At 36.9% G+C, this 16,375-nt stretch overlaps 1 protein-coding gene across 3 annotated transcripts in view; it reads right to left on the minus strand.

The window, feature by feature from the left end:
* Positions 1 to 1,048: 1,048 nt before the first annotated feature.
* Positions 1,049 to 16,375, minus strand: part of caln2 (calneuron 2) — a 37,095-nt gene continuing 21,768 nt past the window's right edge. For 2 of the 3 annotated variants that reach the window (XM_044140542.1, XM_044140541.1), the window contains exons 5-6: positions 8,939 to 9,092; positions 1,049 to 6,361 (exon numbers count right to left, since the gene is read on the minus strand). In XM_044140542.1, coding sequence (XP_043996477.1) covers positions 6,234 to 6,361; positions 8,939 to 9,092 — 282 coding nt within the window. In that variant the 3' untranslated portion in view covers positions 1,049 to 6,233. The remainder of the gene's footprint in view (positions 6,362 to 8,938; positions 9,093 to 16,375) is intronic. The other variant, XR_006372934.1, reaches the window with a different exon arrangement.

The raw sequence follows: 16,375 nt of genomic DNA on the forward strand, positions 1-16,375 counted from the left end.
TATCTGACAGATAATGAGGTTTGAGGGGATGAGGGAATCAGTTAGGAGGATAATCTAACTTGTATTTGACCTGCACACTGACAATGAGTCCCGATGCTGAATCTGCTCTGCCGGACGTGCAGCTAAGCGTTAGTTCACAGACTTCGTTGTTTTTTTTTTAAGCAGCAGTTCTTGGTAACTTGGTAACGTCTTTTCACACCCACAGAAGTTGGTTCATGACCTGCATGGACTTTATGACTCAGTCCATGAAAAAACTACTGAAAATTTCTCTGTTTTACTGGTTTGCATTTAAAACGACACCAAAGATGAACTTCTGTTTGGTTCTTCTGATTGTTCTGCATGAACACATTTAGATTCACAGATTAATAAGTGGGGCTAACATTTCTAATAACTTTAATTTTGAATGATGCTGCTTTACACATAACTATATTCACTTTAAGTTTATGCTTTATCTTTAAAACTACAGATTAAACACACTTTTTGTCACCCTGGATTTCATTAGTTATGGGTGTCAAAAAATCATCTTAAGGCCTTAAATGTACATAGGCTACAATTTAAGCTGACTCAGATTTTATTTTAGATTTATCAAAACATTCCCATGTGTAATTGGCATAGGTCTCACAAAATAAGACTCAATAATCTCCTTGCTATGCAGACTGTTATGTGTGCTGCACATGGTGGATTGTTTAAATGTTTTTCAGTCTAATTTGGTTTTGTCTCGACTCCGCTCTGACTACCCAGTTCCTCTAGTTGTGCGTTTTGTCTTCACTTGGAAGTTTTAATTTTTTAGTTTACAGGTGAAAATATGTAAAGTTCAGCTTCTGAAGTCAAAGAAAGTAGCATTTGTTTTCTGACTTGCAATCAGAACAGGATAAACTGCACTGCTTCATCATTCCATAATCTGATTCCCAAGATAAATCCAACTCAACAGAAATCTAAAATCAGCATAAAGTAAGATATTCATCTTTTTCAGATGACATGTTAACTCTTTCACTGAACCAAATATTCTTTAAAACGTAGACAAGTAAACACAGGTACATCGGTTTCTATCAAAACAAGGTTTTATTGCATAAACATATATAGATATACTTTTTTTAGAATACTCAGATTAAACTTTGCATTTTAAATATCCATTCAGTTGGTAACTATTGCTGTTTTCGTTCTCCTTTTCTAAGCAGCATGCCGAGGTTGTATTAGCTATCTGTGTTTAGTTTTATCTCTGTACAATATACAACTGGTAAAAACATGTTTTGGTAAAAACAAACTTCAAAAACATGAAAACCATAAACTGGTTCTTGTCCTGTTACAGAAGCACGGGTACAATAATGTGAACCTTAAACGGGTTTCCCTTAAACAGTCATGCAATGATCTCAAAATGAAACATTTCTATTTAGATAAACTGCAGGTGAGTAATACTTTACGCAGAAGTTTGTAGAGGACAGTGAGGACATTATTTTAGACTGGCAAGTGATTAAAATACATGACATATTGGATCAGTGTGTAGAACCATCCACAGTGAGACTCTTCTACAGATGATGCGACACGTAGATGATGCTGAGGATGATGATGGTGTGACTTTGTATTTGCATATTTATGAAAATGCCCTCTTCTGCTCTCTGATTTGATTAATAGCTAGTAGAAACTATAAAAATGGCTATTACAGTATAAATAGGAAAGTCAAATATGTGACAGTAATACATACATAATTACATTTAAACCAACAGGAAAGAGGAACTGAATCCCTTTTTTTAACGACAACATGCTCACTGATTTACAGTATTATACAGTTTAGCTGTGATACTTGACCTTGTTTTGAAAGAAAAAGTTCTCTCGCTGATTTTACATTTTCACAACGTCGTCCTGTAAACCCACATGGATGCACTCCAGCTTGACTGAAAGTTCTGCCTCAGGTTTAATCCACATGGGCAACAGTCCAAGAAACCCCCAGCAGAATATTGCAAGAGATTTGTCCAAAGGGAACAATTAGTCTCCGGTCCAATGTTTGACCCAAAGGGAGCACCATGCAGTTAGGGAATCCAATCTACACAGAGTAGAAACCAGATATTTATATACACTGTATAAAAAGATACAGTTTGTTCATTGTGAAGTGAAACAAAACGTTCCCTATAACGCCAGGGTTTCCCCCAGTGTATTATAAGCCTGGCAGGCCACCAGGCTTTACTCTTAGCATTGCTTATTTATTTTAGCTTTTTTAATGTTTGCATTTTTAGACTTTATAGTTGGTGTTCAGATATTTATTTTCCAATAACACATTATTATCAAGTGATGTTTTCAAATTTCCTCTCAACTTTTAACATTTTCCAACTCAAAAACACGACAAATGACCACTGGAATGCTATATTTTAACACTATTGGAAGTCATCATATCATATCATATCATATCATATCATATCATATCATATCATATCATATCATATCATATCATGCTTTCATAAGCCTTTGATTATTTCACACATTGCCTTCTTGTTTGACATCATGGAAAATCTAAAGAAATCAGAAAAAATGCACTGTAAAAAACTTAAAATACTGGCATCTGTGGTTGCCAGAATTTTATTGTATTTATAAATACGAGTTTATTTTACCATAGAAAAATTGATGTTACTGTATAAATACAGCCCTTACTGTATTTATAAAATATTCTTCCAACCACAGCTGCTGTATATGAGAGACAATTTTTTTACAGTGCACTTTTTCTGATTTCTTTAGATTTTTCCATGATATCAGAAAAGGAGGCAATGTGTTTTTGGAGGCAATCTGTATTTATACGTATAAGTCCGTATTTATACAGGTTTTAAACCCCATATAATTATGGTAACATATGATAAAATCAATATTTATATGGTAAAACACTGGCCACCACAGCTGCCGGTATTTTACTGTAAATTAGCAATGGTGTTTTTTTTGCAGTGTGCAATGACCAGATGTCTGAAAATACAAGGTTCATCTTTTTCTAACCAATAATTTCCCAGTATGAACAGAAAAGAAATGTCCATCAGTGTTTTGTTCAGGAAAGAGATGTTTTCTGTGTGCCAGAGGTTTGGTGTAAAATGTGCTTATCAACCACAGATCAGAAACAAAAATGTGAAAATCCTGGCTGAAGTCAGAAAATGAGTCCTGTACCGACGTGGGCAGGAAAGCCACTCAGAGAGGAAGAAGTCATTTACTCTAAAAGCAGCATAAAATGCCAGATTGTAGTTTGTACACACAAGAACCAAGACCTTAGATTTTATAGACATTTCCTGTCTTCTAATGAATATAAACTGAAATGTTTGACCATAATGACCAACATCATGCATGTTATTTAAAATACAGGAGAATTTTTGCCCGACGTTTTGTCAGATTTTGATAAAAGTAGTCATGTGTCTTTTTGTAAAGCGTATTTCAATATCTGGTTTCAATTGCACATGAATATAATGAAGTCAAAGTCAGGAGTAATGATCTACACAGGGCTGGACAGGTTAGCTGAAGTGACATTTATGATACAGGATACTTTATATTCACATAATTATCTTATAAAAACTAATTTATTGATTAGACATGGGCTGGTTAGCTGTACCAGGGTACCATAATTTTAAAAAATGTGCTTAAATTTTGTTCTTCCAGATTAAAGTCACGTTAATGGGCTGCCAGAGAAAGTCCCATGTTGATCAGAATCTTCTCTGGCTGTATGATGCTGCACACTGCCGTCATCTGGCTGAAATGAAGCTATCACATCTCTGGTTGAAATTTCCCAGAGTGATGACGTTAAAGCTAAAAGTAACGCCATCCTTCAATCTCATTTAGGATGCTGTACAGGAAAAACAGTGACTTTTCTGTTAAATAAGAAAACTAGATTCTAAAATATATTAGATTCTGTAAGATAATTTGATTTCAAACTTTTGTGTCAATACCCTGCTACTGTAAAAATGAAGGCCAGCCCATGTCTATTAACCAAGTTTTTGTTACTACGTCCCACATTTTCTTTATATCTGTTTGTAAATACATAATTTATAATCTGGAGCAGACATTTCAGAATCATTTGGTAATTTTCATCTTTAAATTACATTTTTATGGGTGTGAGGTGATCTTGTGTGGTTTTAGAGTCTCAAAGTAAATCTTCTTGTAAAACGAGTTTTTTTTAAGAAAAAATATGTTTGGAAAATATTAGTTTTACATTTAGTCCTGAGCAAAAAAAAGAAAAAAGGGTTGAAGATATATTATTTTTTTTACAGATATACAACAAAATAATCTCCCAACAACAAATCTGAAGGCTCAGATTAAGCTTCAGTTCCCGTCTTGACCACTAGAGGGAAACCTTTTCCAAGAACCTAACTACACGTCTCCTGTTTATCCAGACTCACCTTCCACTTTATTAGGTACACCTTGTTAGGTATACCACCACTTTGATTCTCCGTAGCATTGACTATTGGGTCAGAAACGTCCTCTGGTCCTTCTTCACATGGTTGATTTAGATTTGTTAGCTGTAAATCCATGATATGAAGGTGCTCTGTTGAATTGACCCCTGGAGGACTACAATAAACTAATTCTCAATTTAAGAAGATTTTTAGCTTCCTCACACAGACCATTATTCTGCAGGAGGTATCCTTCAGGAAATAGGTCCACTGAGGCTGTAAAGGAAGGGAGATTATCAGATTAGTACCCAGGGGCCGAAATTGAAAGTATTTCTCTACATCATCACCAGCAACCTGTGCTGTGCTTTCACGTTTTATACACCAAATTCTGTTTCTAAAAGCTGAATATTGCAGCTGAAAACATGTTTTACTGTCCGACCTTGGTTTTAACAAGTGGTTATTTGAACTGCATTTGTCTTATATCATCTCCATCCAGTCTGATCATCCTCCTCTGACGTCAACAAGAGATTGTCTCCACAGAGCTGTTTCTCCAGGGGTATTTTCTCTTATTTGGGCCATTTTCTGTGGAACTGAGAGATGGGTGTGCATGTAGATTCGCAGTGTCTGAAATATTCAAACCAACAATCCTGCCAGGTTCAAAGTCACCAAAATGCAGCGACTTGCTGCCATGTTATTGTCGTTTGTGTTAACAGAGGAATCTAATGAAGTGGCCAGTTGGAAAATATTAAAGCTTAGTAGTTTTTCTTATTTTTGTACACTGCAAAAATAATTGAAATATGAGCTTGTTTTAAGTAAATTATTCCTCAATATTGATGAAAAAGTTCTAGTTCCACTGGAAGATTATTTCATTTATAACAAGACATTTCCTCCATGTTATATTGAGAAATTATTGACTCCAAGAGCTCATTTTGTGTTTTTGCAGTGTACTTTCTACTATTGAGAGGAGTAAAAGATTACATAAGATAGGTGGCAAAAATCTATGGGGAAATCTTTAGTTAATGGCAATATATATACTGGCATGGTGTCAGGGGGTTTCTACAGATGAGCTGTATAACAATGAAATGCAAATATGAGGCCTTTCCCCCACAAACGCATACCTGATAATAACTGAATTCAGTTTGGTCTATTTTTACAACGCTCATGAGGTTTTTGCAAATTATCTATATACATTGTCTTTTCCACACCACAAAAACATCGGACTAAAACGTGATGGGAATCCAGTGGTCCCTTTCTGAGAGTTGAGTTGTGCTTCCTCTACATACACATAAAGATTTGACACAGTAGCACAAACAGCAGACTGAGCTGAGGATGCAAATGCTTCACGCTAAACGTGACGTTGATGCACGGCTACATGAGATGCGAGGAAACTGGTATGAATTTCAATGCTGTGGCCAGGATAGAGTGCTCACATTCACTCCGTTCACATTCCCTGCACATTTTCAAGAGTAAATATGCAGCTTTTTGAAGCATTTACTGTTTTGAAAATCAAGAATGGCTCAAAGCACCTGATAAGCATTTCTGTTAATTGTAAAATTAAGTTTAAAGGGTCGTTTTCACCTTGAAAACAGCAAAGTAATTCTAGTTTAGTGTCACAATTTATAGAAAACCATAACTGTTTTGCATTTAAAATTCAAGTGACTTCACCTGGTGACATCTTCATTGCAAAACAAGAAAACCTCCACGTTTAATCCACTCTGTCCGTTTTCTAAGAATAATTCACACAAAAACTAGGAAAACAAAGGTCAACTGATTGTTTTGAGAAGTGCTTGGGTTGTGGCTGGTCCAGCTTTGGCTGCAAAGAGAAAATGTGAGGTCATGGCTGTTTCTGTCCCACTCCTCATGCTCACAGTGCAACTGGTTTCACTCCATGCCGTTCCGCAGCATCTGATTGGCTGCGATAAGCATGACACTGATGATGAAAGCCATGGCGAAGGCGCAGATCAGGCTCTTCCTGACACATGTCTGCCGATTCTTCTTCTTAGGATGAACTGGAAGGAATGACAAGAATAAGAAAAAAAAACATGAGAATGTTTTGTAATTCTTGGTGATTCATAATTAGACTATTTTATAAACCCGTCAAACCCCAAATCCTATCAGCTAATCAGATTTTAACAAGGAAATCAGAAAAAATATTAACAGAATAACAGAAATATATTAAAGTTTCATATTTGCAACATATGAACACACAAACAAAAATAAATGTTGAAAGGTTGAAGGAATGGGAGCATACACACTCAAGAAATCCCTGTTTGAGGCACAGCTATATGCAGTAATGTGAACATATAACATGGAAAAATAAGTCAAATTTGTTTTCATGATGCCTAACAGGAAAATCCATTGCATTAAGAACAAAAACATTTACATTCGTTGGACTTTCTATCTTCTAAAATCAAAACCGATGGGAAAAACAAACGAATATAACTTTTGTAGCTGTCAAATTGTCTTGTGAAGCCCGAGTGTGATTCTACTGTTTCACGGCCTGTTATTAAACTGTTAAATTTCTGCCCAGAGCTCCCGCTGTTCAAAAAAACAGAGAAGAAGAAGCTGAATTAAAAATTATTTTGTTGTCATCTCACCCTAAAGTAAAACCTGTCTTTCTCAAACAATAATGGCGCTACAATAATCCCTGTGGTCAGATACGTTTTGGATAGTTTCTTAAACTTTTTCGGGCCAAAGACCATTTAATAAACGCTCACTTACCACTTAAACTTAAGCCATTTATCTATTGTTAATTAATTTTAAACGCAATCTTTTGGTAAGCTAATTGTAGCTTCGCGCTTAGAGATGACGTAACAGCAAATAAACGGTGGTTTACATGCAGTACCTCGCGGACCACTAGGGGGCGCGACGCTACAGTTAGCTTACCAAAGGATTGCGTTTAAAATTAACAATAGATAAATGGCTTAAGTTTCAGTGGTAAGTGAGCGTTTATTAAATGGTCTTTGGTCTGAAAACGTTTAAGAAACTATCCAAAACGTATCTGACCACAGGGATTATTGTAGCGCCTCATACATTCTCTATGTAAATGGCAGACAAAAGGAGATTAGAAGATTGTCTGTCTCAAATAGATCTGTCTTCACATGGATTGTCATTGTCACAAGACTATGAAAATTATAGCAACAGAGAATAGGAAACATACACTTAATTTGACTCAAGAATCTGATGGTAACGTTTATGCACTTGTATTTAAAGTTATAAAGGATTCGCTCATCTAATTTGGGCACAGTTGCACAACCATTGAGTTCATAACACCAGCCATAAAATCTTAAATACAGACTTCTGAGACTGTCAACTATAATCATGCTAAAATATTTTAGAGCTGCTGAAATAATAAATTCATTCCTATGTGTCTTCTGTTGAACCAAGATTAAAATTTAAGTTTTAGGATTTCTTCTTTGCTCCCCAGGGATCCACCGTTTCTTTGACTGAAACAAATATAGATGACACAGCAGCTAAGATTTCCTGCTGCCTTGTTTTGCTTCTCATGTTTGTGACCCAGATTATGAGAGCATCATCTCTGATGTAAAAGGAATGGTACATAACAGGCACAGACTGGCTACAAACGTGTACAGCAGCAGCAAAAACAAAGAAAGACAGACGGAGGTGGAAGTTTTGCTCTGCTGCTGTTTGGGTTGAGAGCTTTTGTTCTCCAAAGACAGAGACTCCCAGAGATTAAAAATGAGAGCGTTAGGAAGAGGCAGATGTGTTCTCCAACAGGCTGAAGTAAAAAGCCAAAAGTTTCCTCTCTGTCAGGTCCCATGTCTCAGCCTGTTAGAATCACACACTCATCAATAAGTCAGCGTCAAAGCTCCGACTGCTGGATCTAAGAGAAACTGTCAAAGGTACAGAGGTCCCACTGGACGGATGGGAAAGAAGCCGACATGAAAGAGGGAGGAGGAGGATGTGAGATCAGGGTTAATGTGGGGGAAAAATACAGCTGATTTTCTATTTCCTCTTTTTAAAACTCTTAATTTTCCTCTTCTAATAACTCCATGGTACGGCCAGTCCCCTCCTTTACCTCCTTATCACCTCCTCAACCAACATTTCTGCATTAATTCCTAATTCCTTCTCTTGTTTGAGGAATATCTCAGTCTGCCCACCAAGACCAGCAGGATTCAGTCAGTTCTGAAAAGTGCCAGAATTTTATTTTAATTCTCCACTTGCATGCATCTCAAACCTGCAGAGGACTAAGGCTGAAGACCCCTGAACTATTTCTGTATGCAAAAATGACAATTAATTCTTTAAGGACTTTTATTACTTTTCTAAAATTCATATATATACAGTACAGACCAAAAGTCTGAGTACAGACCAAACACTTAAATCCAATTTGCATAATAATTTGGAACACGGTGTAAAGTCTAGTTTTCTAATCAGCCAACTGGGAAAAGAGCAAAACAATATTTCACTCTATTTTCTGATCATATAAGTTGATAACAAATGTTTCGGTCCCTTAGTGCTGACCTTGTAAAATAACAGCAACAGCAACAGAGCGCAATGTTTCCCACGAGAAGCTTTTCAAGTCTTCATTAGAGGATCAAAACTTTGCCTGAGAGCAGCTTCCTCACCTCCTTCGTACTCAGGGCAGTTCCCTGAGGTTTCGTTGAGGCTCTCCTCCTCCGTGATGATGATGTTCTCTATGTCCTTCATCGTCAAGTGGTCCCGGAAGGCGTGAAACAGAACCTGCTTGAGCTCATCCAGAGACAGCTGCTGCATGTCAAACTGCAGGGGACCAAAGGGATCAATGCAGAGACACAGAAACATCAGCAAAATTAGAAAATATTTTGTGATGTGAAGGAACACTGGTGCTACTTTTAGTGTAATTCTGTGTGAAATTCTGATTGTATTTAAAGGAAGAAGTTCCTAAATAATGGTCTAAGTTATTTTGATATTTGACATCAACATGCACAACCACACAATCCCTCTAACAGCTTCAATAATTACAGTAAAACAGAGACATGTTTGCATCTCTGTGGTTGGTGTTTGTAGACGTTCAAGATGATTTATGAGGCTGTCATCTGCTTCTCATTTAACATCAGACTCTTATTCCGCCTCCACTGATCCAAAAAAATTCACCTGCTTTCCGAAACTCTCAGCAGACTCCACTAATACCCCTGGATACACGAGCGCCCAGCGTCCTGAAACCCACTAGCATGTCTGGAATATTTACATCGCTGGCATCCTGGAATACCATCAGCTGCATGGTTTAGCACAACAGATGGCCTCTCTGAGGCAGGCAAGGCGAAAAACGAGCGGAAAGAGGGAGGCTGAGAAAGGGAAAGTATGATGAAGTTCAAGAAAAGCCAGATGAATGAAGTAGTGAGAGGCAGATGGAGAAAACAGAACTGGCAGACAATAGTGGTGGAGATGAGGAAGAGTTGTAACAAGGGAAGATGCTCATTTTAGCAAGGGAATGATAGTCTTGCTCATCTTGTGCTGTAAAAATAATAGATTTTTTTCTTTTAGGAAACCGAACCTCCAAGTTTAATTGATGGTTCTGAATTATTCTTTGTCCCCAAACACAACAGATCACATGGAGGCTGGATGTTTTCCAAACTGGAGAGGGGATTTGTTCCCAAATCCCTCCTCTGGTGGCTGAATGATATTAAAAAGGACTACATATCCAGAGTGCAAATACATAATAGAAAGGCTGTCTGTGAATGGGAAACGCATTGTGAAGTGCTTTGTGGAACCTCGACCAGATTAAAAAAAGGATTATATAAGTGCACAACATTTGTCTTGATATTTAATTCTTTCCTGTTTAATAATTTGTGTCTTTGGAAATGTATATTATTTATCATCCTGTGTGCTTTTGTTGGAAACACAACTGACTTTAAAAATTTGCCCAGCTAATGGAAGTTAGGTATTGATTTAACACAAATCAGATCAACCAGGTGAGCATTATTAAAATGTCTGTATATTAACTAAAAAGTGATATTTTTCTCAAATCATGATGTACTTGAAAGCATCACTCTCTGTGCAGAAGTCTTAATTTACAGTTTCTATTGCCTTTTCGAGTGATTTGCACTGTAATTATGGAAACTCCCACACAAACACAGAAATGGGAACAGAAGAAAACAGAAATACTATCAATTTAAAACCCTGGAGGCGTCACTAACAAACAGCAATTTCAATGCAGACTCCAACAACCTAGTGTTCATTCTGATCCTCTTTCCTCTTTATGAGGCAGCTAGCAAAAAAAAGCAACACAGACGACGACATCGACTTCAACCAGACGTGGCAACTTGAAACAGCTTTTTTATTTTAACATAATCTGCAACCTTTAAACAAGTGTAAAAATATCAGTCAGAATAAGTTTAAAACAGGCAAGACAAGGCAATTTTCAGCAACTATGTCTTCATGATTAGCTCAGTCGGGGTTTGATCAGGAATGATCTGCATCCTTTTCAAATCAGAACCACATGAGAACCACAAGACGGTACAGTTTTAAAAAAACAAATGTGCAATTTCACATTTCTGTAAGAGGCAGGTTTTCAGTTTCATTTTGTTTTAGACTGTCACAAAACACTTTAAAAAGACAAAATAAAATAAAAAAACTGGTAAACATTGTGGCTGCACAGTGGCACAGTTGGTAGAGCTGTTGCCTTGCAGCAAGAAGGTCCTGGATTCGATTCCCGGCCCGGGATCTTTCTGCATGGAGTTTGCATGTTCTCCCTGTGCATGGTGGGTTCTCTCCGGGTTCTCCGGCTTCCTCCCACAGTCCAAAAACATGACTGTCAGGTTATTTGGTCTCTCTAAATTCTCCCTAGGTGTGTGTGTGTGTGAGTGAGTGTGTGAGTGTGTTGTTTGTCTTGTCTGTTTTCTGTGTTGCCCTGCGACAGACTGGCGACCTGTCCAGGGTGAACCCGCCTCTCGCCCGGAACGCAGCTGGAGAGGAACCAGCAACCCTCCAGACCCCATTAGGGACGAAGGGTGAACAGAAAATGGATGGATGGATGGATGGATGGATGGATGGTAAACATTGTCTGTCTTTAGCATCTTTGGGGGTGACAACTAAAGGGTTAAACTCCTGAGAGCTCAAGATATTTAATTTTAATCAGATATCCCTAAAGCTTCTCATCTGTGCTGTAGAGTATTTGGAGAGTTGATTTTGTTTTATTTCATTTATTTTTGTTTTTTATTTACTCTGTTAAACTATCAGCAGAGAGAGATTAGGATGATTAATGATGAAATACATTCTGATTACCAGTTGCAATTGTTTGTGCTTTTTGTCCCTTAATTGAAGTGTAATCATTTTTGATTTATTCCAAATAGATATTAATGTGAGAAACACAGAGAGATCTGCTTGTTTCTCTGAATGGATGGTTTAATGTAGAAAAATTCATTCTGCAGACTGATTTTCATCCCATTAAAACACTTATTTCTTTCTATAAATACATAAATATAATCAATGTTGCATAAAACAAGAGTTAGTAGCAAAAACAAAACAATAATGTCCTCTGCACTGAAAAAAATGTTTCTTTGCACCAACTTAAAATAATTTGCTACAGCTAATCTAGTTTTGCTAATTTGATTTCAGAATGATAATGAAATTATCTTTGCTTCTGATTTTTCAGAAGATGCTAAATAGGAAGGAGATCTTTCAGGTTTTCACATTTGTCTTGTTGCGCAGCAGTGCAACTCTGCTGAAGAAGATATTTTACAAAACACGGGACAGGATGCACTCAAAAACTACCCTGAGGGCACAGGAACAGTTAGTGGCAACCACAGTTAGAGGGACTGCTTGACTCCTGCTTTCCTTCTTGTCAGAGCAGCCTCAGCCCAAAACACAAGCAATGAAAAACAGGAACAAGACTTTGAACAGCAGCAGCAGGACAGATGACATGACAGCTGAAGGCAGAGAGAAAACACACAATGTTCCTGTCTGTCTGCGCGGAGGCCCGCTACCTGCAGCTATCAGGCAGAATGTTTTACTTTCCTCCTCTGCTGTCTCTGAAGGACAAACAGAGCGATGGACGGGGCAGACAAAATATTGAGTTTTCTTGTCTTTGTCTTTTCTGAATCATTTTGTGTTTGTGCGTGCATATGATGGAGCTGCTACCAGGAGCCCAGCAGGGGACTCGGCGACATGCAGGAGTCAAGACACATCAATCAGAGGAACAGGTGCTAACACGGCGTCCTTCCTATCTAATCCTCCCGGCCTTCAAGCAACACAAGCTTGTTTCCTCAGACCCTCCACCTGCTCTGTTTGCTGACCCCGAAAGGCCACCAAGACTGACTGGATGTACAATCACAGTCACTTTTTGTTTTACTCTGCGCTATTTTCACTTAAGTTTAAATAAAGTTTATGTTGTGTGGTGTCAGCAGGCCACACAGATGCAGTAAAAATCTCAATCTACAGAATAAAATCAGATTTTGTCAGCATAACACAACAATCTGAAGATAAAAAGCTCCACTCTGTTTGGACGCCACATTGAAAGCATTTCCACACAAAGTGCCGCACTGCAGATCAAAGCATCCACCAAACGGCTGATGTTATATAACATGCATGTAATGTTTTTTTAAAAAGATTCATTAGAAATAGCTTTTCGTGCTGCTTCAACAAATGAAAACGGAAGAGATTCTTTTCATCCACAGTTTTTTTTTTTCATCTTTTTCCACTTTTGTGTCAAGAAATTTGCATACCCTGATCATCAGCATGGATTTTTCTGAACCATTTTTCTTCCACAGCTAAATGATGATACAACAAAGAACTTCAAAAATAATTGGATGCAGAAGTTTGAAGACATTGTGAACTTTGTCATATCTGCATGAGTCCAATGTGCACATAATGAAACGTAAATGGACAAAAAGTGTTCGTAGGAAAGCTGCAGAAATCCTCATTCTTCTGGATGATGTTTGTTTTTTCAGTAGTGATTAGAGTCACTACATGAATCCAGGTTTTAGGAACTGAACATACATTTTCCTTAGACTTGAGGTTAAAGCTTTAGGTTACGACCAACAGTGTTTTCACTGCACAAACACAAAATCTTACAAGGTAGTTTTAGTTTCTAGTGCAAATATCTTTATCCATTTGAAATAAGACAAAGCAAACTTAGAAATAAGCATTCAGTAAGATAAACACTGCAAAATTACAAAATCTTGCCAGGTGTTTTTGTTTGGTTTCCTGTGCAAATATTTTTGTTCACTTGAGATAAGAAAAGTAAACTTACAAGTAACATTTCAGCAAGGTATATGAGTTTGTTTTAAGTAAATAATTCCTTAGTATTAATGAAACATCACTAGTTCCATTGGCAGATAAATACTAAGAAACTATAGGATTAAAATGAGCTCCTATATTTTGCTAAAAAGTTACTTCTATGTTGGTTTTGTCTTATTTCAAGTGAACTAAGATATTTGTGCTAGAAACAAGACAAAAATAATTGGGAAGACTTTGTGTTTTTACAGTGTAGAAGCTTGATTTAACTCCTTAATATTAATGAAAAAGTTCTTGTTTTATTGGCAGATTATTTCACTTATTATATGGAAAAATGTCTTGATATAAGTGACTTTATCTTCCAATGGAAATAGTAATTTTTCATTGATATTAAGGAACGATTTACTTAAGACAAACTCCTATATCTTGCTGAAAAGTTGCACTTGTACGTTTTGAAGTGGTTTGAATGTGTATTAATAATCATGAACCTGTTTGACTTTCTCCAACATAAAAACATTCATCATACATTCAAACTTGTGTAGCTACTTTTTCTTTATATAAAATATCACTGAAGCCCTTTGTTGTAAAATAATTTAACCCTGATAAATAAAACATACGTTAAAAGCTCAACATTATTAATGTCAGACCGTCTAGACAAGTCATCATTCAAGAAGCTGTAACCTTGACTTAACTTTGGAAAGTTTTCTAAATTCAGTTGTGTTCATAAGTTCAAAGCAGAATCCATCTCTACTACATAAAGAAACCATTTAATTTATTGGCTCCAGTAACTTTAATCAATAGTCTGGCTGGCGGGAAGCATTTGCCCATTCTGAATCAGATTTGACAAACTGCCAACCAAAACAACTGTGAACAGTCAGGACCAGAGGACCGGACTGCTGGGATGAACTGGGATGTTTTGAACTGAGCTTCTGTGAATCAGGCTTGATTCAATGTTTACGTCGGGATCAGGAAACCTTAGAAGAAAAGTTCTCTGTGCAGTTTAGCCCCTCAAAGTGCAATTGTCTGCGATAGTGTGTGAAAAACTGAGGTCACTATAATAGCTTTTTTACTTCTCACGTGCACCCTTAATCTGTTTACATATGGAGTCAGTGAGGAGGCAAAATACTTTTTAATTTCAGCACATATCCAGGTCTGAGGGTCCGATTTTCTGAACCAGAATTTGACTCTGGGCACCAAATTGATTAAAACAGACTTTGTTTACTCTTCAACTTCCAGATTTATAATGTTAAGAAAGAGCCAAAAGTCTTGGGGGGGTTTAGCAATGAAGACCAGAAAATCTGAGCAAAAAGAATAAGTTTCTTTTAATCAAGAGCCAGAATACAGATCCCAGTGGAAAGCTTTGGAGGGAGTTAAAATACGCCTTTGACAAAAAGAAAAACTTTTAAGAAGAGGGATAAATGAAGAGAGCCAGCACAAAACGCTAAGGAAAACAACAGATTACAAACACTGTAATTAGATATGAATCTGAAATTTATTTATTTAATTTATTTATTATTATTAAAATGAATTCATATCCCACTGGTCACTTCCTATAACTTCTTATAAATATGCATTTATTATAACTTCACTGGCAGAATGACTTTCTCAATACGTTTCAAAGTTTCTCATTCATGAATAATCTTGTTTTGCTAATTTTAAATAATCCATAACACATGAACATTAAAAGTTGATTGTGTTAAACTGAATGTGAATTTTCCTTTTCCATCTTAAAATCTGGGATGGAAAAAATAGATGTCGCATAAACAAAAGACCACTGCACTGACGCAAACTGAAAACCTGCTGGTTATTCCACCAAATATTGAATTATAAACTCTTCCTGAGTTGAAACATCAATATTGTTGTTTCTAAATGAATATGAACTTCTTTGCTTAATTTGAGGTCATCCTTTTCGTTATTTTGTCCATTTCTCATTTTCTGCAAATATATACAAAATTTTTACTTGTAATTTCAGAGACGTGTCAGTAGTTCATAGAATGAAAGACCAACGTCCATTTTACTCAAACATACACCTAGAAACAGGTATATGTTTAAAACAAACCTAGAATCAGACAAACTGATCATTTTAAGTGATCTTTTCTATACAGAACTGTATTTTATTCACCAAACCACAAAATGATCACCGAAATTTTCTCGGGTTTGGATATATGATGCATATGTCAAAACTTATTTATGTCATGTCACATAATAAACAAATTGCCAACAAATAGCAGGTGTGTATCTGCTAGCAGACACGTTGTGCTCATCCAGTGCAGGATGGTACCTGTCAGATAATAAAATGCAAATATGCCATAAAGTTGTATTTTATGCAACACAATGTTGAGTATCCTTAAAAGATAATAAAATGCAACAAAATCCATTTATTTCTGTCATTTCCAGCGACCCTCTAAGGCATGCCCACCTAATAATTCAGATAATTCTGTCCAGCGCCGAACAAAACAAGCCAATTCCCCAAAGAACCGCATCATCTGAACACGCTGAACTGAGTCATTATGGCTCAGCGTGCCGTATCCATCATGGAGAGCCTCTTCCATCTCTCCCTTTTTTAACACAATGACTCTCCTGTCTCCCTCTGAGCTCTGTGAAATATAAACAGACACTTTCAAAATGCAGCTCTCACAATCCTCAGAGACACTCTTCCTCCCACCATTTCATCCCCGCTCCCGCCTCCTCTCCACTTATATATTCTTTTGCTTTATGCTTTTATTTTACGCTTCCTCCATCTATTCCTGCTCTCCTCTACTCTTCTTCCTGTTTGCCTTGAGTCTGCCGTTTCCCTTTGTGGGAGGTGAGCGTTTTAAATCACCCCGGAGATGCTCACTGTCTGCGAC

This window comes from Gambusia affinis, linkage group LG15, assembly GCF_019740435.1.
Source record: "Gambusia affinis linkage group LG15, SWU_Gaff_1.0, whole genome shotgun sequence".
NCBI classification, from domain to species: Eukaryota; Metazoa; Chordata; class Actinopteri; order Cyprinodontiformes; family Poeciliidae; genus Gambusia; species Gambusia affinis.